The sequence below is a fragment of the Henckelia pumila genome, chromosome 4, assembly GCF_033568475.1.
Source record: "Henckelia pumila isolate YLH828 chromosome 4, ASM3356847v2, whole genome shotgun sequence".
NCBI lineage: Eukaryota > Viridiplantae > Streptophyta > Magnoliopsida > Lamiales > Gesneriaceae > Henckelia > Henckelia pumila.
This window is the reverse complement of record NC_133123.1, coordinates 35,583,727-35,610,683: the sequence shown is the minus strand read 5'-3', so window position 1 is coordinate 35,610,683 and position 26,957 is coordinate 35,583,727. Positions and strand designations below refer to the sequence as shown.

The 26,957-nt window shown below is 39.7% G+C and overlaps 1 protein-coding gene across 2 annotated transcripts; it reads right to left on the bottom strand.

Moving 5' to 3' along the window:
- Window positions 1–16,514: 16,514 nt before the first annotated feature.
- On the bottom strand, window positions 16,515–21,106 carry LOC140860630 (endo-1,4-beta-xylanase 1-like). Of its 2 annotated transcripts, none has more exons than XM_073263632.1 (8): window positions 20,968–21,106; window positions 20,736–20,798; window positions 19,732–20,102; window positions 19,381–19,540; window positions 18,845–19,197; window positions 18,489–18,666; window positions 17,855–18,391; window positions 16,515–17,768 (listed from the first exon to the last, which is right to left on the bottom strand). In XM_073263632.1, exons 1-8 carry the CDS (start codon window positions 21,028–21,030, stop codon window positions 16,647–16,649), a joined length of 2,847 nt encoding a protein of 948 aa, XP_073119733.1. In that variant the 5' UTR covers window positions 21,031–21,106; the 3' UTR covers window positions 16,515–16,646. The 2 variants fall into 2 exon arrangements, with proteins under 2 accessions (XP_073119733.1, XP_073119734.1); XM_073263633.1 differs by having other exon boundaries at window positions 19,732–20,099.
- Between the last annotated feature and the right edge of the window lie 5,851 nt (window positions 21,107–26,957).

The window sequence follows — 26,957 nt, the reverse complement described above, 5'->3', positions numbered from 1 at the left end:
AAATACGGGAAAACCAGAGATTTATAAAAAAAATATGTATAATTCACACGATAACACAAAAATTTAATAAAATCACTAAAACCATAAAAAATCTCAAAGAATCGTTCAATTAAAAAGGATATATAAAAACAATTACACTACATCAAACACTGTAATGCAATTTTTTGGCTGCAAATTTATAAAAACCTAAAATAGTACCTTAAAATCTTTGAAATAATGGTTCTTCAAAAATATTTTCATGGTCCAGAAACAATTCACAACGATTAGCAACTTTCTTCAATCCGATTCGAATCAGATCTGCAATATTGCGATTGGTGGATTAGTCGTTTACGATTGATGGATAAATTTGTGTAGGATTTCAACAAGAATGAGAGAAAGAAACTCATATTGTACGTTTCCTTACAAGTAATTTTTATTTTATTTTTAAAGAGTAAGGGGTATTGTTGTGTTTCAAAATAAAGTGGGGGCATTTTTCGTATGTGTTGCTTAAATAGGGAGTTGAAACACATGTCAAAACTTTGTCAGTGAGTGAGAACAAATATTTGATGACATGGGGATTGAAGGCAAATATAAGTTTGCTTATAGGGATTTATTGATTATTTTCTCTTATAAAAATAGTAAAATAATTATTTTTATAATTTTTAAATTTATATAATTTTCTTTTTACAATTTTAATCAATAAAAATTACTTTGAAAAATAAAAGATGCACTTAGTTGAATTTACTAAAAATAATTGGACTTAAATTTTTTTTAAAAAAGGATAAAATCGTTTTTTTTAGTTGGATCGTGTACCAATTAAGCTATTTTCAATAGTTCATGTATCAATTTGACATTTTATCAATAGTTCGTGTACCAAATGTATTTTCATCTTAAAATAAATAAGTTTGAGTTCATGCTAGAGTAGCTAATGCTAAATCCAATGGTCCAAATTGATTATTACGCTAGACGCTGAATTCAGTGTTTTCATAACCGGATTGGTGATCGAACCGGTCTACCTAAAAAAACGGTCTAACGGTGGGACCGTTTTAACCGGACGGTCGAACCGAAAAACCGATTATATAATATAATCTAATAAATAATATATTTTGAATTTTAAAAACTCAAAAATATATATAAATAGACAAAAAAATATATATTTGTCATAGTTTGAAAGCTAAATAAATATGTAAATATATTAAAAATGTCAATTATAGTTCTAAATATTTAAATAATGAATTATTTAATTTTAAAAAACCAATAATTATTAAAGTACTTTTTTAATGAAGTACAAATTCCAAATAATCATGTGTATATATATATATATATATATAATATTAAATTTAAAGTTTTAAACATAAAAAAATTCAAATTTTAAAAAAAAAATATAAAAAATTCGAAAAACCTTGAACCGGTTGAACCGGTTTTCCGGTTATTGACCGGTCCAACCGGTTCTTGATCGGTTTTGACCCGTTCTGATCGGTTGGACCGCTTTTTCGGTTCCTGGTGAAGTTTCGGACCAGACCGACGATCGGTTCCCGGTCGAACCAATCGTACCGGCCGGTCCGGTCCGATTTTAATAACACTGGCTGAATTCAATGGTTCAAAATTGATTTGAATATGTAGTTGGTAGCGCTTATCGCGTACGCCCAAATTACCCGACTCAATCAGATAAACAAATTAATGTAGTAGTGTGAGTAGGGATCGTTCCCACGAGGAAAGGGAAATTTAAAAAATGTTCTTTAAAATAAAAAGGGGGTTTTCAAGTTCGGATTAACTACTAAGAAATTTAAACAACTAAAATTCACTGGCATGCAAAAATTAAATAAAGATTGGGGAAATTCAATAAGAGACAAGCCTTGGTTTCGGTCAACTACACCCTTGATTTCATTCGTTCGATCATCGATTATCTAAAAATCTTTAATCACGTAGAATATTCATCATTGGAAATTAAATTCATGTTTTACCTTAATCTTAGTTAACTAGACACAAGCATTCTAAGATAACCCTTATCAATGAATCAACCCAATACAAGCGATTAGATTTAAACTCACGATAACATGCAAACTAGTAAAACTGATAAATCTAGACAATTCATACACAAGCGGATGAATTTAGCCTAGTCAATTATTATCCCTACAATTCCTAACCTCACAAGCGGATGATTATTAATTGTAGTTGCTTCGCAAATTAGATAATTCGAACAATTACGGATTCAAACTCTAATTTAGCAGTAGATTATATATAAGAATTATCAGGTGATCAATCTAATAATCAAACATACAATCATGAAATAAATCAGAATAATACTTGATATTCAACAATAATCAAAATCTGTAAAACATGAATCTCTCGAATAAATTAATCAAGGGCTTCGTCTTCCTTAACCAAGTATTAAAAACTAGCCAACACAATTCATGAAGAACAAAGTAAAAATTATAAGAAAAGATGGAATTCTAGAATTCTTAGAAAAAACCTAGTCTCCTTTCTACGTTTCCTCCCCTTTCTTCGATAATAAAAACTCTCTTTCTAGGTAACAAATCGTCCAAAGATAAGCCTAGGAATTAAAACAAGAGTTTCCAAAACATAAAATTCTTCCAAAAATAAGTCTGTGCGACCGACGGCGCGGGCGCTCCATATAGTGGCGCGCTCTTAACCTCTACGCTCTTCAATTCCTCAGAATGGCGCGGGCGCGCCTTGTTTCTGCGCGGGCGCTCAGTGTTTACGCACTTTCTCCTCTTTTCTTCTCAGCAATGGCGCGGGCGCGCCTTGGTATAGAGCGGGCGCGCAATCCTCACGCAAAAATTCCATGTTCTTCTAGATCATCGCGCGGGCGCGCCACTCAGCAGGGCGGGCGCTTCTCGCTCTCGAATTTCTCCTTTTCTTCAATTCCTTAAGCCTTCAATTCTTGATCTTTTCTTCCCTCTTTTGCACTTATATCCATCAACTCGATTTCCACGCCTTGTTTCCTTCATATAACAAAAACAACAGAAAAGCGCATAAAATCGACCAATAAAACACAAGAGTCAAGCACAATACTAACAATATAAGCGCATAAAATGCACTTATCAAATTCCCCCAAACTTGAACTCTTGTTCGTCCCGAACAAAACCAACTGTCTAAAAAGAACTTACACAACACCCCAGAATCATCAAGAATTATCGTGTATCAATAACCTCAGCAATGAAATCAAAAATTTTTAAATCCAATCACATCACATCCTCCTAACATTGAAAAATTATTTAAGCAAGAAACATAGCTCAACCTTATAGGCTTTTAGACTCCGCAACTCACGTTCACAACATTCTCCCCCAAACTCAACGCAAACATCTATAGATCATGAGGACTTTTAAGGAAACACGGGATCAACACACAAGACATTCAATCAAAAATGCCCACAATCAAATTAGCTCAAGAAAGAATAAAGTGTGTGCGTGTTTTGATCAAAATGCACATTCATCAAAAATGTCAGTCGACAATCCATAGGCTAAACTCTCACAACCCCTCTCCACTAGTATATTAAGCGACTGTGACTTGGTCCATAGGTCTTATTCGGCTTATAATGTACAGCTGGGCTTATGGCTACAAACGAAGGCAAGAATTCAAAAAGGGAGTAAAATATGATTTTATCTCTTAAATCCACTCCTCTTCATTCACACGACAAACTTTTTCATTCTTTTCAACTCCATTTTTTTTTCTTTGCATTTTCATCCCGCTCTTTTTTTTTTATTTTATTACTACTACACTTCTGTTGATTTTTCATTGCAATTCTCAACACACTATCCATTTTAAGTATTCAAATCAAGAGTATAAAAATCAAACATGAAATTACTCCCTAAAGGTAGGAAATAGTGTTTAAGCTGCAGGTAGTAATTGTAGGACCTTGGAATAATGCCGAATGGGGTTTTATCACACGTTTTCACGCATGCCATTCGTTTTCAATTAGCTCAAAAGGGGTACTAGGAACATAATGTATTCAGGGTGGCTTGAAAGGCTCAATCGAATTAGAAAAATTGCCTATCTCATTCCTAAGTCACAGTATACCCGTATTGCGCCTCGAGGGATGTTTAAGCTAGTTCTAGATTAATCTCTCTCCACAATTAACTCATATGAATTCGACCAGTGCAGAAAAAGAAGAAATCACCAACAGTAAACGGTGATTTTGCACAACAAAAACTCAGCAAATGCACCTCTTGTGCTCATGTATATGTGACAGCTCAAAGGGCAACTATGGACAATGCATGAATAAATAAGTAAAGGCCCAATTGATCCAAACAACGCCTCAATCCTTTCTATTTCTGTCCATTTCAAATTCAGGGTCAAACGAAATTCACAGAGTATATAAGAGTTTCAAGCCCACTTGGTCAAAGTTTCAAAAAAAATTTGTTTGTCAGGAGGCAGACATTCAAGGACTCAATTTCCTAATTAAAACACTAAACATTGGTTATCTTACCATTGTTCTCAAAAGTACTGCAACTCATACAACTCAAACAAAAACCACTAATCAATAAATTAACAAACTAAACATGGACACACAAACACAACTAACGCTCAATTAAACAAATTAAAACAAAGCAACACCTAGCATCCTATGGAACTCCCCCCAAACTTAGGTACATACATTGTCCTCAATGATATGATAGTATAAAAGAACATAACTAGGACATGTACCTCGGGTGATGACCGTCAGTGGTCACCACCATCACCATCAGGATGTGGATCAGCAGGAGGGTCAGTCGGGCCAAACATCGGAGGCCACTGTGGTCGCGGGGGCAGGAAGCTGGAACCATCAGGAAAGTAGTGTGGGAGAACAGCTGCAGAGAGGTCCATCATGTAGTTCATAAAGATTCCAGACGTCTGCTGCATAGTGCGAATCTCCTCTCTCTGCTGCTGCTGCTCCTGTCGTGATAGGCGCACCTCCTCCTCGAGTCTAGCCAATTGATCAGTCATAGAAGGATCCGACTGATGCTGGGGTGCTTGTGCTCGATGTCCTGCAGCTCTCTCGTCTCTCGCTCGCTGCACCGCTGGAGGTATCAAGCGGGTGTGACAGTCAAATGCAATGGCGGTGATGGGCTTCAAAATCTCCTCCGTGGGTCTCCATTCCACCCCGACCTCCTCACAAAGATCAGAAATAATGACAGGCAATGCAAGACCACCACTCGTCTTGCCGCCTACTACGTGCAGAATAGTCTCTTGACAAATGAGTCCCAAATCAATGGACTTCCCCTCCACAATGCAATAGAGCAATAAAGCGCGATCCCGTGTAACCTCGTGCTCATGGTCGGTCGGTTTCAGACGAGCACAAATAAAATTATACCACAGATTGACCTCATATTGCAGCTCAGTCTTCTTTAACTTGGATGGCATACCATCTCACCCATAGCGCCACTCAGCCCCCGGTCGACAGATGCGACGAATAACAGCGTCGTAATCAATGTCACTGTTTTTGAATTCTTGATATTCGTCGTGATACACCGGAGGAATCTTAAAGAGAGTATTAATGGTGTGGGAGTCGAATGGAACCATTTTCCCATGCACGAGTACCTTCAACTGAACATGTTTCACCTTGAGGTTGGCGTAGAACTCTCTAACCAAAGGAACAACTGCGTCCTGAGGTTGCTTTGCAAACTCCTGCCATTGTCGGGCAACAATTTCCCGACCAACACTCGTCATATGAGTACTAGGGTCAAAACCAATAGATGCGTCGAATCCTCGTTCGGCGAGGATATTCTTCCCAAGCCATTCTTGATAAATTGCAGCCGCCTGGGCGTTCCAGAAACGCTTACTATATGCGGAAGGGGCGGGAGTAGAAGAAGAAGAGGCCCCAAACTTAGTTTTCTTCGTGGGCGCCATATAACAAACACGTGGTGTGCACTCCTAAAAATTCACAAAAACCACAATACCACACCCTTCTTCCCTCTAACTTCAACAATACACCCACGGCACGACTCCACCACAATCACCAAACAACCAATGCAGAAATAATATGCCCCCCCCCAAACTTCAACAAAATTCACTTCACAACTTCACAATATGAATATTGGCTTGAAGGAAAGCTTCAAACCCAAAGAGGAAAACCAACACTTACCCAATATAAGAACGAACTCGATGTCCGACTTGAAAAGCTCCAAACAACTCCTACTAACAATGTGAGCAATCCGACCAGCCGGATTCGGGAAAATCCAAGAAGAATGAGATGAATGGATGGAACATGGAGAAATTAGATTATGGTTATATTTTTAGAATGGCAAGGAGAAATTAGATTATGGTTATATTTTTTTATTTTTAATATTAACTTATTTCTCACTTATTAGATGCTGGTATAAGAGTAGCATCTTTATACTACATCCAACGATCTATTTTTATTTGGTTATGTTGAGTCTATATATTTTTTTTATATGGACACTACTGATAAGTGCATTTTATGCGCTTATATTGTTAGTATTGTGCTTGACTCTTGTGTTTTATTGGTCGATTTTATGCGCTTTTCTGTTGTTTTTGTTATATGAAGGAAACAAGGCGTGGAAATCGAGTTGATGGATATAAGTGCAAAAGAGGGAAGAAAAGATCAAGAATTGAAGGCTTAAGGAATTGAAGAAAAGGAAAAATTCGAGAGCGAGGAGCGCCCGCTCTGCTGAGTGGCGCGCCCGCGCGATGATCTAGAGGAACATGGAATTTTTGCGTGAGGATTGCGCGCCCGCTCTATACCAAGGCGCGCCCGCACCATTGCTGAGAAGAAAAGAGGAGAAAGTGCGTAAACACTGAGCGCCCGCGCAGAAACAAGGCGTGCCCGCGCCATTCTGAGGAATTGAAGAGCGTAGAGGTTGAGCGCGCGCGCCACTATATGGAGCGCCCGCGCCGTCGGTCGCACAGACTTATTTTTGGAAGAATTTTATGTTTTGAAAACTCTTGTTTTAATTCCTAGGCTTATCTTTGGACGATTTGTTACCTAGAAAGAGAGTTTTTATTATCGAAGAAAGGGGAGGAAACGTAGAAAGGAGACTAGGTTTTTTCTAAGAATTCTAGAATTCCATCTTTTCTTATAATTTTTACTTTGTTCTTCATGAATTGTGTTGGCTAGTTTTTAATACTTGGTTAAGGAAGACGAAGCCCTTGATTAATTTATTCGAGAGATTCATGTTTTACAGATTTTGATTATTGTTGAATATCAAGTATTATTCTGATTTATTTCATGATTGTATGTTTGATTATTAGATTGATCACCTGATAATTCTTATATATAATCTACTGCTAAATTAGAGTTTGAATCCGTAATTGTTCGAATTATCTAATTTGCGAAGCAACTACAATTAATAATCATCCGCTTGTGAGGTTAGGAATTGTAGGGATAATAATTGACTAGGCTAAATTCATCCGCTTGTGTATGAGTTGTCTAGATTTATCAGTTTTACTAGTTTGCATGCTATCGTGAGTTTAAATCTAATCGCTTGTATTGGGTTGATTCATTGATAAGGGTTATCTTAGAACGCTTGTGTCTAGTTAACTAAGATTAAGGTAAAACAGGAATTTAATTTCCAATGATGAATATTCTACGTGATTAAAGATTTTTAGATAATCGATGATCGAACGAATGAAATCAAGGGTGTAGTTGACCAAAACCAAGGCTTGTCTCTTATTGAATTTCCCCAATCTTTATTTAATTTTTGCATGCCAGTGAATTTTAGTTGTTTAAATTTCTTAGTAGTTAATCCGAACTTGAAAACCCCCTTTTTATTTTAAAGAACATTTTTTAAATTTCCCTTTTCTCGTGGGAACGATCCCTACTCACACTACTACATTAATTTGTTTATCTGATTGAGTCGGGTAATTTGGGCGTACGCGATAAGCGCTACCAAATTTTGGCGCCGTTGCCGGGGAACGGTGTTAATTTATTGTGTTCTTTTTCTTAATTGCTTTCTTTTTGTTTTATTCTGTTATTCTCATTCTGTTCTTTTTTTTTCTTTGTTTCTAGCTTTTTCTTTAGTTCATGCTTTCAGGTGATTTTACTGAGGAAGACTTTCTCTACGATCCGGAAATTGAAAGAACCTTGCATAGACAAAGGAGAGAACGTCATAGGCAACAACAAGAAGCCGCTGCTCGAGCTGCTTTTCCTGAAGAAGAAGAGATGGCTGATAATGCGAACCTGAGCCTCAGACAATTGGGCACTCTAGATTTGAATCAACAACCCTTATGCATTACTTTTCCCCCATTAGAAAATAATGCTACATTCGAATTAAAATCTGGATTAATTCACTTGTTGCCTTCTTTCCATGGTCTTGCAGGTGAAGATCCTCATAAGCATCTGATGGAGTTCCATGTAGTGTGTATTAGCATGAAGCCACATGGAGTAACAGAGGAGCAGATCCAGCTTCGAGCCTTTCCTTTCTCTTTGAAGAGTGTTGCTAAGGATTGGCTATACTACTTGCCCTCTGGATCGATTACAACCTGGACTGACATGAAAAGGATTTTTCTTGAAAAATATTTCCCAGCATCGAGAGCAGCAAACATCAAGAAAGAGATCTATGGGATCAAGCAGATGACGGGGGAATCACTTCACGAGTATTGGGAGAGGTTCAAAAAGCTATGCGCTAGTTGCCCGCAACATCAGATAAGTGAAAACCTCTTAATTCAATATTGCTATGAAGGTTTGCTACCTCATGACAGGAGTATGCTAGATGCTGCTAGTGGAGGAGTTTTTGTGGATAAAACTCCGGTGCAAGCAAGGAACTTAATAGAGAATATGGCTGCCAATTCTCAGCAATTTGGCACCAACAGAACTGATCATGCACCGAGGAGAAACAATGAGGTGAATGTCTCTTCCCTTGAACAACAATTAATTGAATTAACCACTCTTGTGCGTCAGATGGCTGTAGGGAATGGGCAGACTGCGAAGGCTTGTGGCATCTGCGCTGCAATAGGACACGTCACTGATATGTGTCCTACACTTCAAGAGGAATCAATTGAGCAGGTAAACGTTACTGGAGGATTTCCTGGACCACCACAACGGAAGTATGATCCGTATTCCAACACGTACAATCCTGGTTGGAAGGATCATCCCAATTTTAGATACGGGAATCAGCAGGCAAATCAAACCTCAGGCTCCACCGCCAAATCAAGCTTTTAGGCCACCTTTTCCACAGCAGCAGCAGAGACCTCAGATACCAACACCAGGTGAGTTTCTCGAAAATATAGTTAAGGAATTTGCAACTAATACTGCATCTTTTCAACAGGACACCCGAGCGAGTATCCAAAACTTAACTACTCAAATGGGACAGCTCGCTACAGCAATCAACAAGCTGGAAGCACAAAATTCCAACAGTCTGCCATCTCAAACTGTGGTAAACCCAAGAGAGAACGCCAGTGCAATAACTTTAAGAACTGGGAAGGAGTTGAAAATGAAGGAGAAGGAAGTTGAGGTTGAGCCCAAAGAGAAGCTACACGAAGAAGAGCAAAAGGTAAGTGAAGAAAAATCATCCAAGGATGATTCGCCAAGAGGTAAGTTTCCTCCTCTATCTGAATATAAGCCTGTTGCCCCTTTCCCCTTAGCTCTTAAGGACTCTAAAAAGGTTAGGGAATTAAGGAGTTATATGAAACTTTTCGTAGATGTGAGGTTAACATTCCATTGCTAGATGCCATTAAGCAGGTACCTCGATACGCAAAGTTTTTGAAGGAGTTGCGCACAGCTAAGAGGAAACAGACTTTGAAGGGTTGTCAGAAAGTGGAGTTAGGTGAGAATGTATCTGCAGTGATCCAAAGAAAATTACCCGCCAAATGCAAGGATCCAGGTATGTTCTCCATCCCATGCATTATAGGAAATATTAGACTTGAAAAGGCCATGTTAGATCTAGGAGCATCAATCAATGTCATGCCATACTCTATTTATGCATCCTTGAAACTTGGCCCACTGAATAAGACTGGCATTGTTATACAACTAGCTGATAGGTCTAATGCATATCCTAGAGGCGTGGTGGAAGATGTGCTGGTGCAAGTAAATGAGTTAGTTTTTCCTGCAGACTTTTATGTGCTAGACATGGAAAACGGTGATCATAATAGTCCTATTTTATTAGGCAGACCGTTTTTGAAAACATCCATGACTAAAATTGATGTTCACAGTGGCACACTCACTATGGAATTTGATGGCGAGGTTGTGAAATTTAATATCTATGATGCTATGAAATTTCCTGATAGTGATGATTGTATATTTTCTGTTGACATTGTGGATTTCTTGGCCCAAGATGTTTTTGAGCATACAGGAAAAGATGAGCTAGAGGTGGCTATTACAGCACCCACTATGAAGACGGAAGAAGGAATTAGATGCAGCCGCGAAGTGGATGAAATTGAGGATATTCTGAACAGTGCTCCTGAGCTACCACAGTCAGGTGATGTATCTTATTTGTCTTTACCGATCTCTAACACTTGGCGCCTTCCATCTGTTTTGCAGGCACCAGTGGTTGAGCTGAAAACGCTTCCAACCCACCTTAAGTATGTGTTCCTTGGAGAAGGAGAAACACTACCTGTCATCATCTCCAGCAGCTTGGAAGCCGAGCAAGAAGAACAACTGGTCAAGGTTCGCAACAATCCCAAAAGAAATAACAAAATTAAATCCTAAAGTTCTTTCTTTCACCAACCCCAAAAATGGTCTTGTTCTCGATCCTCTAATTCTTTTTCTGTATCATCTGGGAGGGAAAAGTAAGGGGGTGAGTGTTTTGAAAAATACTCAGCAAGTGGGAGACGTTCGAGATATATACCAAATATATGCATAACATAAAATCATAATCGTGAACATCAACATCAACATAAACATAACTCAATACTTGGGCCATCGGCTATAACATCATCATGATACATAAACTTTCAACACATGAACATAAGCACTGAAATTCATCTCCTTTCCATGATTTACTGTCTCCTATATGTTAATCCTCTAAGAAGCGAGGCCATGTCCAATATGTTAATCCTCTATGGAGTGAGGCCATACAACGGTTACCATCCCACCGTATAAGGGTCAAATCATTACCATATCCATTCGAATCATAACAGTGCTCGACAACATGCATGACACAACATAAACCAACATGACACGAACAAAGACAATGCTCGAACGAATTTTGAAAATCCAAATACCATGACTCATCAATAAATATTTTTAAAACCATATCAAAGAATATACATACAAAAGCCCACTTACTATAGATGTGTACAGAAATCAATAACCTTGCAAAGCCTGGATCGAAACATCAATGGAAATTCGGAATTACTTCTCAAAACCCACTACTCCTTTGACCAATCAAAGCAAGCCTCTTTTTTATTTAATTTATTCCCAATTCATGAAAGTACTCTGACAACCTTAGTTGAACCAATTCTTTCTCCTTTCAAATTCCTAGGACACCACGTGAGATTGTGGTTCTAAAGGACAACCTTTTTCTTTTGACTTTTGATGGTTTCGAAAATCATAAAGAAAAAGGGACTAAATTTTGGACGGAAATTTGGATCAAAGTTGCTAGACTATCTGACGAAAATAATATAGAGGAAAAAGTAGGCTCTAGTTTCGAAAACAAAGAGAAAGATTTGGCAGATTTCTGAACGTGAATATTGTGGAGGCTGAGTCTGTATTTATAGGCACACAAAAGAATTAATGATAGACTAGGATTATGACTTTCAAAGTTTGAATAAAAATCTATCTCCCAAGATTTGACTGCATCTAAATCTTGATCACCTATCTCAATAATATATCATTATCTCTAGATATCATGAAACCTAATAAAATCTAAATATTATCTCAAAACGTAATATATACTAATTATCATAAATAAATTAAATAATTAAACAATAAGAGATCCTAACCTTAAATTACGAAAAATTTACGGTCTTTACATCCTCCCCACCTTAAAAGAAGTTTCTTCCTCGAAACTTGGATTAACTTACTATTAAGGGTTTCTAAGCTAAATGGTTCGGTCGGTTACTCAGGTATAAGCCCTAACATCTTACGAATCTCTTAGATGTAAAATAATGGATGACACCACAATCAAATGAAACATATGTAGACACATAGCCGATTAGAATGGTACCTTCCACGACCTTGTTCGCACCTCCCGCATTTTCTTGAGTAATGGCATAGACACGAGCATTGGGTTTATTTTCCTTTGATTGGCCTTGAGTATTAGTACTAGTATTTGGTCCTATCTTGCCCTTTATGGTTTCGGGACATTGAGCAATTCGGTGTCCTATTTTTCCACAGTTGAAACAAGCGCCATTGTTCCGACGACATTCTCCTTCATGTCGGAGGTGGCAGGTGGGGCATAGCTTGATATGTGGATGGTTTGAAGCAGGATAAGTCTTCTTGAACAATTCACCAGACTGGTTTGGACGCTTGGACACTTGCCCATTCGGAGAAGATTGGTCAGGCAGTGGTCGTTTGTTGTGGAAGTCATTCTCACGACGCTTGATATCCGATTCAGCTCGGATAGCCGCTCCCATCAAGTCCGCAAAGTTGGCAGGCTGATAAACTGCTAATGCCGACTGGATGCGGCTGTTCAATCGCTTCTTGAAACGGTGCAACTTCAGATCATCATCCCCCATAATTGTTGGGGCGTAAGACCCAAGCTCATTGAACTTGAAAGTATATTCCACCTCTGTCATGTCTGGTGTTTGCGTGAGATTCTCAAAATCGCTCAACTTCTGCATTTTAACTTCCGCTGGACTGCTTCAGAAACGCGGTACGGAACTGCTGCCATGTGATTGCTCCCACAGCAAGCATAGCAGGTGAAATGGCTTCCCACCATTTCCTTGCTTTGTCTTCCAGGAAAGGAATCGTCACATCCACTTTCAGTGCTTTAGGGACTTTGAGTTACCGCAGTTGGTCCTCCATCTTCTTCATCCAACTTCGTCCCACTTCTGGGTCGGCATCTCCCTTGAACATTTCAGTTTGATTCTTGCGAAGAGAATCATAATGGAATTTGATTCCATTCTGGGCAGGTGGTGGAGGTGGTGGATTGCCATTGCCGTGTCCATTGATGTTCCCTTGGATAGTTGTTGCCACTATTGTTGCAATAGCCGCAAGGTCTTCTCTACTAAGGTTGACTCTTGGAGGTGGATTCGCATTATCCCCTTGGTTGTTGTTGTTGTTGCGAGAGTTTCTAGGGGGTGCTCCGGCCATTTCCTACAGTAAAGGAGTTCTAAGAGTTTGTCGAAACATGACAATTTAGGAAAAAAGGAAATAGCGGAACAATTGAATCAATACTGATCAAAAGAATAAAAAATCATTTTATTGATTCTCAAAATGTCATGAAGATAAATGAAGCAAAACAAGCCGAGTCTCAAAACATCAAGATATCAAAACCATTCCGAATAAAATCAAAACAATGCTGAATAAAAGGACTAAGCAAGGTGATAGACTAATCTATGATTTCTCCATCGCCCGCGGCTTCATCTTCTGTCGGAACGTCTTCGGGGTCCACATCTCCCGCAAAGGCTGCCATATGGAGCTGATCAATGTACTCGAGTGCGACTAAGTTCTGCGCCTCAAGGTTGTGCACAGTGTGTTGCAGTTCTTGCACTTGATTTTGTAAACCTTGGATACGGATTCCCGACTCTTGATGCCTTAGTACCTCTTTGCGTGTCTCCTCAAGGAGTATGGCTTGAAGTTCCTTCACGTTAGCTAGGGCAGATGCTAGTTCCTTCTTTGTTTCCTCGTGTTCTTTCTCCTCTTTGAGGTAATATGCAAACTTTTCCACATCGGATTCAAGGTAGTCCTGATGCTCCTCCATCTCGCTCTTATTAGCCTTTAGCGTCTTCATGTTTTCAATCATTTCCTCTTTCTCGTATTGCTCCACGTATAGCGAAGACCTCAATGATTCGATACTTGATCCTTGCTTCAAACAACGTTTTTGCGAGCCGTAACTTTGGTGCGATCCATCTTCCTAGAATAAAGAGGAGTGTGGAATGGGTTCAAAGTTAGAAGTCAAAGGGATGAAACTTCAGGCAGAATTGATATAGAACAAGATTTTTTAGGCAAATTTTCCAAAAAAAAAATTGAGATATTTCCAAGGATCGAAAATACTGATCACAAGGAGTATGAGACAATCGACGAAATCAAATTCCGAGTTTCCCACGAAAAGTTATAGGCAAAACAAACATTTCCAAAAATAGTAAAAACGCGAATTCGAGGGTTCAAATGACCGAATTAGAGCTAAAAGTGTCACTGATCCTACAAAGTATGAGTTTGACTCAAAGGGTCAGTTTGGGTCAGGATACGCTAGGCTTGGGTCGAAATTTGACAACGTCAAATTTTTCGGTACGGAATCCCATATGGATTTATGAACCTGGCTCTGATACCACTTAAATGTTACGCCCCGAGACCGAGACGTGCCACCGGCATTGTTTCTAATTCATACAAATTATAAAACAACCAGCCTCGTAGTACAGTATATACCAAACCAATATTTTTCATAAATAAATTCTAAAAACATCGTCTTTACAACTCGATAATTCCAAAATAACAAAACTAACAAAACTCGCGGAATCGTATAATAACTTAACTAACAAAAAATTAAATGCAACAATCCCAAAAAAAATAACAAAATTAAATCCTAAAGTTCTTTCTTTCACCAACTCCAAAACTGGTTTTGTTCTCGATCCTCTAATTCTTCTTCTGTATCATCTGGGAGGGAAAAGTAAGGGGGTGAGTGTTTTGAAAAATACTCAGCAAGTGGGGGCCGTTCGAGATATATACCAAATATATGCATAACATAAAATCATAATCGTGAACATGAACATCAACATCAACATAAACATAACTCAATACTTGGGCCAACGGCCATAACATCATCATGATACAGAAACTTTCAACACATGAACATAAGCATTGAAATTCATCTCTATTCCATGATTTACTGTCTCCTATATGTTAATCCTCTAAGAAGCGAGGCCATGTCCAATATGTTAATCCTCTATGGAGTGAGGCCATACAACAGTTACCATCCCACCGTATAAGGGTCAAATCATTACCATATCCATTCGAATTCAGTGCTCGACAACACGCATGACACAATATGAACCAACATGACACGAACAAAGACACATGCTCGAACGAATTTCGAAAATCCAAATACCATGACTCATCAATAAATATTTTTAAAACCATATCAAAGAATATACATACAAAAGCCCACTTACAGTAGATGTGTACAGAAATCAATAACCTTGCAAAGCCTAGATCGAAACTTCAATGGAAATTCGGAATTACTTCTCAAAACCCATTACTCCTTTGACCAATCAAAGCAAGCCTCTTCTTTATTTAATTTATTTCCAATTCATGAAAGTACTCTGACAACCTTTTTCTCCTTTCAATTTCCTAGGCCACCACGTGAGATTGTGGTTCTAAAGGACAACCTTTTTCTTTTGACTTTTGATGGTTTCGAAAATCATAAAGAAAAAGGGACTAAATTTTGGACGGAAATTTGGATCAAAGTTGCTAACTATCTGACGAAAATAATATAGAGGAAAAAGAAGGCTCTAGTTTCGAAAACAAAGAGAAGGATTTGGCAGATTTCTGAACGTGAATATTGTGAAGGCTGAGTCTTTATTTATAAGCACACAAAAGAATTAATGATAGACTGGGATTATGATTTTCAAAGTTTGAATAAAAATCTATCTCCCTAGATTTGAATGTATCTAAATCTTGATCACCTATCTCAATAATATATCATTATCTCTAGATATCATGAAACCTAATAAAATCTAAATATTATCTCAAAACGTAATATATACTAATTATCATAAATAAATTAAATAATTAAACAATAAGAGATCCTAAACTTAAATTACGAAAAATTTACGATCTTTACACCGGGACTGGATCCGATACATCGAAACTTGTTAATTGGAGTAGTATAATTCCGGCCAAACATGTAGATTCGTACTCGCTCCAGAGTTTCATTCAAGGGGATCAGTGGATTCCTGCGTCGTCTTCTTGATCAACAAGGCCTGTAGAATGTAGATCATGATATAGTGCTGAACTGTGCTTGAAATATACTTACTTTGAAATTTGGATACAAAAATTAGTTGAAACTGTTGAGAAGCCGGAAAAAGAACAAGATTCATTCTGGGTAATTGAATGAAGTTGGATCAGAGTAAACTTAGGTAGTGTTTGCAACCTCTAAAAAAAAGTGATTATGGAGATTCTCTTAACAAATTTATTAAGATAATCTCCATAATCACTTAATTTTAGAAGTTTCAAACACTACCTTAATTTGGATCATACGATCATACGGATATTGAAGTATGATTATTGAAGCTATATTATTTTTATAGTAATATAGTTAAGAGAATTTTTGTAATATTTTGGATTTTTGTAAATAGATTATCGAATTCAAGGCGAACACAGATATATTAAATTTACGTTGAACTCGATTCACTGGATATTACATGACAGTATATTGTTTGCCAGCGCAAGAGTTTTAATATCAAGTAAAATTTCATAGATGCATTTGAAGATAACAAGAACTCAAGAGCTTGGAAAATAATTCAAGAAACAGCCATTGTATAATCACCATCATATTTCCACAAGTCACCAACACATTGTTTCATTTATATAATCATCATTATCTATTTGGACAGACAAGTTTAATAATCCCTTTATTCAGTCAGTGTGAAGCACAAGTCATGGACAACTATAAATTTACGGATATTACAACTGGATCAAGACCTTGATCAACCACAAATGTTTCAGATGCCAGTTTCTTCCGAGAAACTGAAACCACCTCGACTTCATATGAACCATGAAATCCTCTGAACTCGAATTCACCTTGTTCATTTACATGCCCATGAGCACGAGTCAGCCATTCTTGCTTAAGTGCAAGATACCTTTTACCAGCTTCATTAACGTCCCCTTCCGCGTTCACTAAGTGACCATTGGTACGGCTCATAAACAGCTCCCAGAATCCCCAAAACATCACGCCCTCGACTGCAGGGTGAGCATACGCCTCTCGAAGCATGACTTCCAAGTCATCAGCTCTAACATACTCGTTGTCTGAAGAGATGTCGACTTCTGTGAACCAGATTGGAAGGCCAAGAATACCCAACTTATCGAGTGCGGAACAGACGATGGAACCGATTGGATTCTCTATGTGCCCCTGTAGGCCCATTCCTCCAACAGGTGCTCCTTGTTCTTGGAGGTCAAGAATGTGTTGAATGTATTTCTCTGGGGATGATCGTGTATCACAGCCATCTTCGATGTGGTAGTCATTAACAAAAAGGGTAGCAGAGGGGTCAAGTTGATTTGCAATCTTGAACATGTTGGCTCTGATATCTTTTCCTAAATGATCTTGAAAGAACGAACCATGCAGCATTTCATTGTTCACGTCATAGTGCTTGAATTTACCCTTGTATCGGTTCAGAAGACTGGTTAGACGGTTCTGAACCGCTGACATCATATCGTCTTTGCCCAAAGAACGTATCCACGATTGAACTGCATCCTCGACTTCCCAAAAGATGCAGTGTCCCCGAAGTTGAATGTTCCGGCTTGAACAAAAGTCTAGCATATCATCAGCATCTTTGTAGTTCAAGTTTCCTCTCTGCGGCTCGGTCCAGTACCACTTCAACTCGTTTCCAAAGACGGCCCAATTAAAGTTTTTGGAAAAGAAATCAACAAAATCTTCGTTTTCGATGTTTGATCTCTCCATACATGATCCAATGGGAAAACTGTTTTGTGTCTGTCTGATTTTCACAAAGGCACCAACCAGAGAGCTAGACTCAGATGCAATAAACTTCAAGGTAACATCACGCTTGCGTATCTGCATGATAAAACAAGTATTAGGTAAAGCAAAACTGACTTTGCGTACGATAAATGAGCATCGGGAACCAGGCATTCACCACTTACCTTGTCAGTTAGTGTTTTCAAGTGTTTAAATCTCATGTGTCTATCAACAGGAAAGATTTGAAGTCCGGCCACCATCAAATCGATACCAGCATCAGGACCTTGGACATAAACCATTACTTTGTCTGGTCGCTTCTCGATTCTAAAAGATCCACCAATTTCATGCCATTTATCATCACTAATCTCGACTTGGCCACCATTTACCCATTGACTGTCCACACCAAAAGCAACGTTAACATTCTGTGGTCTAGTTACCCCAGCGTCCATTCGAATCCAAGCCGACACTTGATATGTCACGTATAGTTTAATTTTATCTGTTATCATCTGAGCCGGGCCCATCCATGTTTGAGTACGGTTGGTTACAAGAATGTAACGACCACTTAAAAGCTCATGGGCTCCAAGGGAATCTCTAGCCATGGGAGGGAGAATATGTGGCGAACCATTTCCAACATTAAGTGTGCAATTTCCAAGGGGAAACCATCCGTTGGTGCTGTTACTAAGGCTGCTATTCACAATAATATTGACCCCATAAGCAACATCCTGGAAATAAAATAAAATAAAATAATTAAAATTTAGTTGAAGAAAATTAAGCAGCTGTACTAAATATTTCAGGCACTTTGAATTACTATTCAACAACCTCAATGACTGGTGGAGATGCAGGCGGGGCTTTGGCAGCATGCTTTACTATTATATTATTGAGGAGGATATCGGTGCCAGGAGGTGGTCCCTCTAAAAATATAATTACTCGTGAGGGAACACCGTTTAGAAGAAATTTTCCTTGCAGCTGCACCCAGTCTTTGTCTGTTGCCTGCGCACTACATAAACAATAGATTCATAAAATCATATAGTATACTTGAATGCATCACATTATCAATGACGGTGGTTCAGAATCATGATTAATGATATTAACTTCAAAATACACCTGCATGACCATTTTCTATGATAGTTAAAGAAAGCCAACTCAACTATACAATAAGATAAGATAAAACTAACCTGCCAATCCCTATATACTGTTCAGGGAGATTTGCTGCCTGAACCCACAGTGTGGCTCTAATATTTGCACTGGTGATGTTATTCCCTAATATTCGAACTGTAGCCACAACATCATACGCAAGCTTCCGCTGCACTCTCCCAGTAATCTCTTGTTGAATCCCATTCCAGTTCTGAGTTCGATCTGCCGTGGATGCAAATAACTTTCCAGACATGGGAAGAACTTTCCCATCAGCCATAGAATCATGCACTACAATCTTACAACCTCTTCCAGACCAATTATTTAGTCCATCATCAAATGTCGGGTTTTGTATGATATTCTCATCACCGTCTGACAAAGATCTGGTGTTTTGACTCTATGTGATGCAAACAAACAAGACCACATCAAAAATATACAACCAACGAAAGGTTACAAACATATTCTTTATTATACTTCTCAATTTCCAACTGCAAGAACGATGCTTATTTTCCCTGACACCTTTTCACAAACAATAGCTACAACGCAGCATGATGACGTGTTACTTTCGGCACAAACATACCTCACATTGATTGGAACTGGGGCAGGAGACATGTACAGATCTTATGAGTATGTCAATGCCAGATGAAGGCCCTTCCAAGTAAAATGTAACCCTCTGAGGCATTATTGACAGATAAATTGTACCTTCGACCTTCTCCCATCGTTCAGTTGAAGCAGAAGTTCTGCAAAGGTCAGGGGTGGAACCAGCATATAAAACTACACTTAATGCACTAAAAGAGTGGGAAACTGGGGGCAAACATTATATCTTGAAAAATACATATACATGAAGTTGAACACGTTCCAAGGGTTCACTATGTGGATGCAAATTGGGAATAGCTTCCTCAAGCTACATCCAAAAAGAGAAAAAATATACCTTCCAATAAACGAATAACTAACTGAGGAATCCTGATTTTCTAGCTTCAGAGTGGCCGACACATCAGCAACACCTTGAACAGCCCCTGATATTCCAACCCAAGCACAAACCGTGTAGTTAGATCCTGCAGAAACTCTGCTGGTGATGTCTTGCTCCAAGCCTTGCCAGCATTCTTTTCGGTTTGTGACAACGGCAAAACTGCCGTTTAACTTAGTTGATAATCCTTCAGGGTAACCGGATTCTGACGAAACAACAAAGGCATTGCAGCAATTAGGATGCCATAAATGAAGTCCTCCAGAAAAATCATGGTTTTGTATGATATTGGTTGCAGGTGAGCTGATTGGATCCTTCAATCCCTCGTCCGAATCCTGCTGGAAATTCAAATTTGTTTCATGAAAGTGAGACAAGTTCGTTTACAGTAATAGCAATTTGTTAAGTGAACGAAACAAATAGTACTATAAATTCAGCGTTTGATAAACAAAAAATTGTGATGAAGCTGCAATGCAATGACAAAAGTAAAACATCAAAATTATCACGTCACCCCATTTCAAACAAGAAAGCTCCATTATTTTCTAACTTGAGGACAACTTGTAGGCTTCAAAATGAATCAACTGGCTCATGACCCTCATCAAACACCACATTCGTGATATTATGATTTCAGAGCAAAAGAACTTGTAATGCTCCACAAGTTGGAATTTCCTGTTAATCATTTCGAATATTTGACCATAAAAATCCCAGAGCTTTCCAGTTGATATCAAGCTCACCCATCAAAAACTGATCTCACCAAAGCAAAACAAGCAAGGGAATGTGTCGAATTGAAAAAGGAAAGAGATAATAAAATACTTATACAAATAAGGCCAACTCAGTCAAGTGTGAATGGCTCAGGATTGAATCTTCTTGTGGAACTAAACCAACGAAGGATGAACTAAATCCGTTCAAGAACGTTGCAATAATATAAATAAAAACCATCAAAAGTTGTATTTAAAAAAAACACATTCTTTTACCTCGGACTTAAAGTTATTATTGGCATTGCTAGTGGATGGCATCTCCATATCGTCTCTCGATCCCTAAAGAGAAGCCAAAAACAAAAAACGAAAAAAAAAAAAAAAAAACAAAGGTTCAATGAAAAGAGTCTACATCAAAAAAATTTCAAATGGGTTTCAAAAAATTTCGTGTACTTCCCATAAATTTGTAGAAGAGCACACTCTTAACAAATCATTGAGACAACAGAGGTACCTGTGATCGTGGGCTACGATTCAAAGCTCGATTCTTGAGGCAGCAATTCAAGAACTTGCCCATTATATACCTACGTGAATTTTCAAGTGAAGTTTAAGGCAAGCACGGGACCATAGAAACCCACCAATCAAAATGCTGCCTTCCTGATGACATTTTCTGTGTCTGCAATCCCAACAAAATATGGCCATAATCTGGTTCCTTTGTGGGATTAAAGTAACAAAATCTAAATCCCAAGAATCAAACTTGCCATTCGAAGATAAGTTAGTGGGGATGGTTATCGATGCTTCGGATTGCAGATTGAGGTTTGATTGTACGCTTGACTTTGAAATAAGAGATTTTGACAGGTTAGTTTGCTTTGATCAATTGATTATACCTTTCTTGGTGTTTACTATTAGCTTCAATTAGTCTTCAACGCTTCAATGTGAAGCTTGTTCGATCAATAAATAATTAAATATCTAGTTTGTTTGATTTGATTGATTATATCATGATAAATATTATTATTGATACTCCGGTAAGCCAAGGATAGCAGGGCTATGCAAAGTCAGGGGTGTCAGGGCTACTAATCAGGACAGCGAGTAAGGCTCTAACCCGACTATTTTAGGGAGGAGTAGTGATACCCCGGTAAGCCAGGGGTGTCAGGGCTGTATAAGGGCAGACCAGGAGCTTCAGGATCCCGGGAATACCAGGTCTTCATGACTTAGACAAAGCCCATTTCTCAAGGGCATGATCCCCACGATTGCCATAATCCCGAGCCTTCCGGCTCCATCGTGCGTGACAGGTAAACGTGGGCAACTCCTGCACCCACGACCCAGATCGTGGCCACTACCTTGGAAAGGTGGAATGACTCTCTCACTCCAAGGCCTATAAATACCTAGCCACAGATATTCGTAGAGGTAGGTTCATCTAAATAGCAAAAGCACTATACTCATTTCTCTAACAAAAGCCCACTCTATTTTTAAGTCTGACTTAAGCATCGGAGTGGCCCCGCCGGAAAAACTTTCCGACGCCCCACTAACGTGCTTTTATTCCCTTTCCTCATGTGCAGATCATTTCGATCAGGGAAGGATAGATCGCATATCACCTTTTATCAGCCTGGTTATCTCGTCAGACCCACTTCACTACCCTGACAGCCCGGGCCCCGGTTTAGCAAACCATCATCATTGGCGCCGTCTGTGGGAAGCTTGTTCTATAGACGTAGATATGGCTTCTCATGAACCAACCTCACCGGCCACCAGCCGGGCCGGAACATTACCATTCCTATGGAGCAGTTCGAGTCATATGTTCATGATATGATACAGAAGTCATTAGCAGCTACAAAGCAACCACAATCAAAGGAAATAACAATGAAGGAAGAGGGGCATCGGGGTAATCCAAACTCTAATGCCCGAACCAGAGAAGGAGAAGAAGAAGAAAGCTCTTGGATGCACTCAATACAGCCTTCCATGGCGGATGAGTTGCATGAACTTAGGAGGAAGATACGGAAGTTTGAAGAAGAGGATCCCAAAATGGTCTGGTCTATCAAGATCCCGGGTTGCCCTTTTTCACAGGAGGTGATAGAGGAGCCCTTGCCATCTCATTACAAGTTGGCAAAAATCCGGGAGTATGATGGGAGCACTGATCCAGAAGAGCACTTGGCTCGTTTTGAGAATGTATCTATGCTGCATTGCTATGGGGATAAGATCAAGTACAAAGTCTTCTTAACCACTTTGGTGGATTCTGCCCAAAGGTGGTTTGAGAAGTTGGAGCCACAAAGTCTTCGATCATTTGCAGAATTCAAGCAAGTGTCCTTGCAACACTTCAGCAGTAGCAAGAGGTATAGGAAAACTGCCTATAGCCTATTTGAAGCAAAACAGTCAGGAGAGGATTCTCTACGAACCTACATCAAAAGATTCAATAAGATTGCTTTGGAGGTCCCGACCTGCGCTCAGGAGACCAAGATCACTGCCTTCACTCAAGGTCTTCGGGAGGGGGAATTTTTCAAATCACTAGTGAAAAAAGCACCCCGAACTTTCCAGGATTTATTGCTCGGGCATGCGATCTAGCAGTAAGTCCCGCCTCACTCTGTTTCTCGGGCATGCGATCTAGCAGTAAGCCTCGTCAGGATTTATTGTCCGGGCATGCGATCTAGCAGTAAGCCCCGGCAGGATTTATTGTCCGGGCATGCGATCTAGCAATAAGCCCGTCAGGATTTATCACCCGGACATGAGATCTAGCAGTAAGCCCCGACAGGATTTATCACTCGGGCATGCGATCTAGCAATAAGCCCCGACATGATTTATCACTCGGGGATGCGATCTAGCAATAAGTCCTGTCAGGATTTATTACTCGGACATGCGATCTAGCAATAAGCCCGTCAGGATTTATCACTCGGGCATGCGATCTAGCAATAAGCTCCAACATGATTTATTACTCGGGCATGCGATCTAGCAGTAAGCCCCTTCAGGATTTATTTATCGGGCATGCAATCTAGCAGTAAGCCCCGCCAGGATTTATTTCTCGGGCATGCAATCTAGCAATAAGCCCCGCCAGGATTTATTTCTCGGGCATGCAATCTGCAGTAAGCCCCGTCAAGATTTATTTATCCGGCACGCAATCTAGCAGTAAGCCCCGTTAGGATTTTTAGTAACCCGGACTTCATTTTAAGCTAATGATATGTTAAACATGATTAAGGGTTGGTAATTAACCAATTCCAGGGCTTAATCAGACATCAAAATTACCAGATGGATCGCTACATATAAAGGTAGTAGCCAAGTTCCACTTTCCGTGCTATGATATGTCATATAATTTTAAAAGTGGCAAAACATGATTAAGGAGTCCTTATTTGGTAAAAATAAGTGGAAAATCAGCTCCGGAACGTCCGAAAATGGTAGGAAGGGTCCCGGGGGTCTCGGACAGTTCGGAGGCACCGAAATGAGTTCGGACCATCCGAACTCAAAGACCAAGTTTGGACCATCCGAACTTGGGTTCGGAGGATCCGAACCCAGCACTTAGGAGGCTCTGAACTCAGCCAGTTCGGAGGCTCCGAACTCCCCCAGACAGCAATGCTAGATGACTAATCCGCGATTTTCGACAAGTGTCGGGCATGCAGGTTCGGAGGGCCCGAACCCCAGTTCGGAGGCTCCGAACTCCGGCATATTTTGCCTATAAATAGGGAAATTCGGACGAGAAATTAGATATAAATCAAGTATTCCAAGTGTTCAGTTATATAGTGTGAGTTATACACTTGAGGGCCCTTTCAGTTATAATAGAGGTTCTGGAATAACCAAGGAGTGGTTATAGTCATCCGGGACTAGCGATTTCAAAGGGCTATCTACGGACGAAGGTATGGTCCGGGAATCTATTTAAGTTTTGGGAATACTTATTAGCTTAGTTAAGGCTTATAGAATTTATTTAGTGATACGGTGAACTTTTGAATATAGTCTTGAAACCTAGGATCCTACTATACTTGAACTAGCCTAGAGGTACGTACACATTGACTGAGATTGCCAGCGAGTATACATGTTTATATGTTGCATTTATTTGGCATTATTATATGGCATGATATATGATTTACCGCTTTCTATATTCATATGTCATGTGCATATACACGTTGAGCCTATACCTTGTTATACCTGACTATAGAGCCGCTCAGCTCTATACTCGATAGTCTGTCACTGAGAGTACCGCGACGGCAGGGGCATTTATGTCTGTCTACTCTGGTGTACTAGACGAGTGTGGTTGCACCCAGAGGTTGATCCGTGCGGTGGCAGCACTCATGTGGCGCCGGTTCTGAGCATGACTTTTCAGATGACCCTTTACCAATCATCATGTTGCATGCATTATATACATATGTTTACTCATGTCTATGTACTGGGCGTTAGCGCTCACGTCCTAGTTGTTATCTTGGACACCCTATTCCATGGGGCAGGTCGCAGGATGGACGGAGCCGGTAGTTCGAGGCAGGAATAGGGAGCCGGAGCTTTTCAGGAGTTTATTATACAGCAGGATTCGATATAGCTATATAATGTTTACTTTTAAGTTTTCGATATGGTTGTATTACTACAGATTTAAGCCTGGGTTATGTTACTAAGCTGATATGTAAATTATGGTTAAGTTTCCGTACGTTTTTACTCTGTTAAGTATTTTGCTGTATTAAGTTTAATGCATGCTATTTGTTGCCAGTTAGTAGGTGATTCCATGCAGGGTCACTACATTTTTGGTATCAGAGCATGCTTAGATTTTGGGATTAGTACTTGGGATTTAGAATTAGTAATTCTTGCGCATTTGGGATTTTAATGTGCAATTCTTTTCAGGATATGACTGACGAGAGTCACGGTAGTGTTGGCCAGGGAGGTGGTCATCATCATCGCCATCACCGCCATCATGATGATCAACATCGCCATCATGAGGGTAGACGTCGCTACTCTATCAATAAATTCATGCAAGTAGGACCGAAACCTTTGGTGGGAGGCGAGAATCCTGAACAAGCAAGAAGTTGGATGTCTAAACTCGAGAGTACTTTTCGTGCTTTCGACTGTACTGAGGATCAGAAATTGAAAGTTCTAGAATTTGTTATAGAGGATCGAGCACGTTTTTGGTGGGATGCCAAAGCTGCTCAGGCACGTACTGAGAGAGGACAGGTGACTTGGGGAGATTTCTGTCAGCAGTTCCAGAAACTGTATTTTCCTCCAGCTGTTCGCCAAGCACGATCGATGGAGTTGCTTACTCTGAGGCAAGGATCAATGACTATTGATCAATATCAGCAACGATTTCTTGATCTGCTACCTTTCAGTCCTCATATTAATGAGAGTGATGCATCGAAGTATGATCTCTTTCTACAAGGCCTGAACCAAGATATCTACTCACAGGTTGTTGTCTGTGATGACCCGGTATCTTATGAGACTTTGGTGAACCGTTGCCGTCTTGTGGAGACCAGCAACAGGCGGGCACAGTTGATGATGCCAGCACAGCCTAGTGGATCTTTTGAGACTCGAGCTCAATCTGTTGTGCAATCTGGACCTACGTCTTCTTCTACTCCTACTACTTCATCTGGATCTCGTGGTTCACGAGGTATGTTCCGTTTTGGGAAAAAGAATAAGAAGGAGGAGTTTTGTAGTCACTGTGGAGGGAAGCATCCTGCAGCTTCATGTCGGAGAGCTACCGGTGCTTGTTATATTTGCGGTCAGCAGGGACATCTGCGGAAAGATTGTCCTCAACGCATGGGTTCTGCTAGTGGATCGGGATCACAGGTTGGATCTCAGGCTTCTACTTTTCCACGACGGCAGCCAGCACCATAGAGTTCTTCTGGTTACCGTCCCCAGACTCAAGGGCAGGTATTTTCTCTGTCTCAAGAACAGGCTACTGAGGGAAGCGATCGCATGTTGGCAGGTACCTTTTTGTTATGTGGTATTCCTGCACTTGTTTTAATTGATACTGGAGCATCGCATTCCTTTATTTCTAGTCGTTTTGTTAAGAGACATAGATTACATTATGTATCATTAGATATGGATTTATTGTATCTACTCCGCTGGAGCAGAAGATAGTAACTAAGCGTCTAGTGATGGGTTGCCTTCTAGAGTTTGAGGGTAATGTATTTTCAGCTAATTTGATGATATTAGCGATGGCAAATTTTGACTGTATTTTGGGAATAGATATGTTGACTTTGTATCATGCTACTGTGGATTGTTATCAGCGTCTGGTACAGTTTCATCCTGCTAAGGGTGATAGCTGGTATTTTTATGGTGAGGGTGCGCGACCTCCGATGCCACTTGTTTTGGCTCTGAAGGCATGTCATGTCTTGGAGTTAGGTAGGGAGGGCTACCTTATCTATACAGTTGATATGTCCATGAGTAGTATGGGTATTGATCAGTTACCGGTAGTCAGTGAGTTTCCTGATGTATTCCCTGATGAGATTCCTGGTTTTCCTCCGGTGCGAGAGGTTGAATTTGGTATTGATTTAGTACCAGGAACTATGCCTATATCCCGAGCGCCTTATCGTCTAGCACCATCAG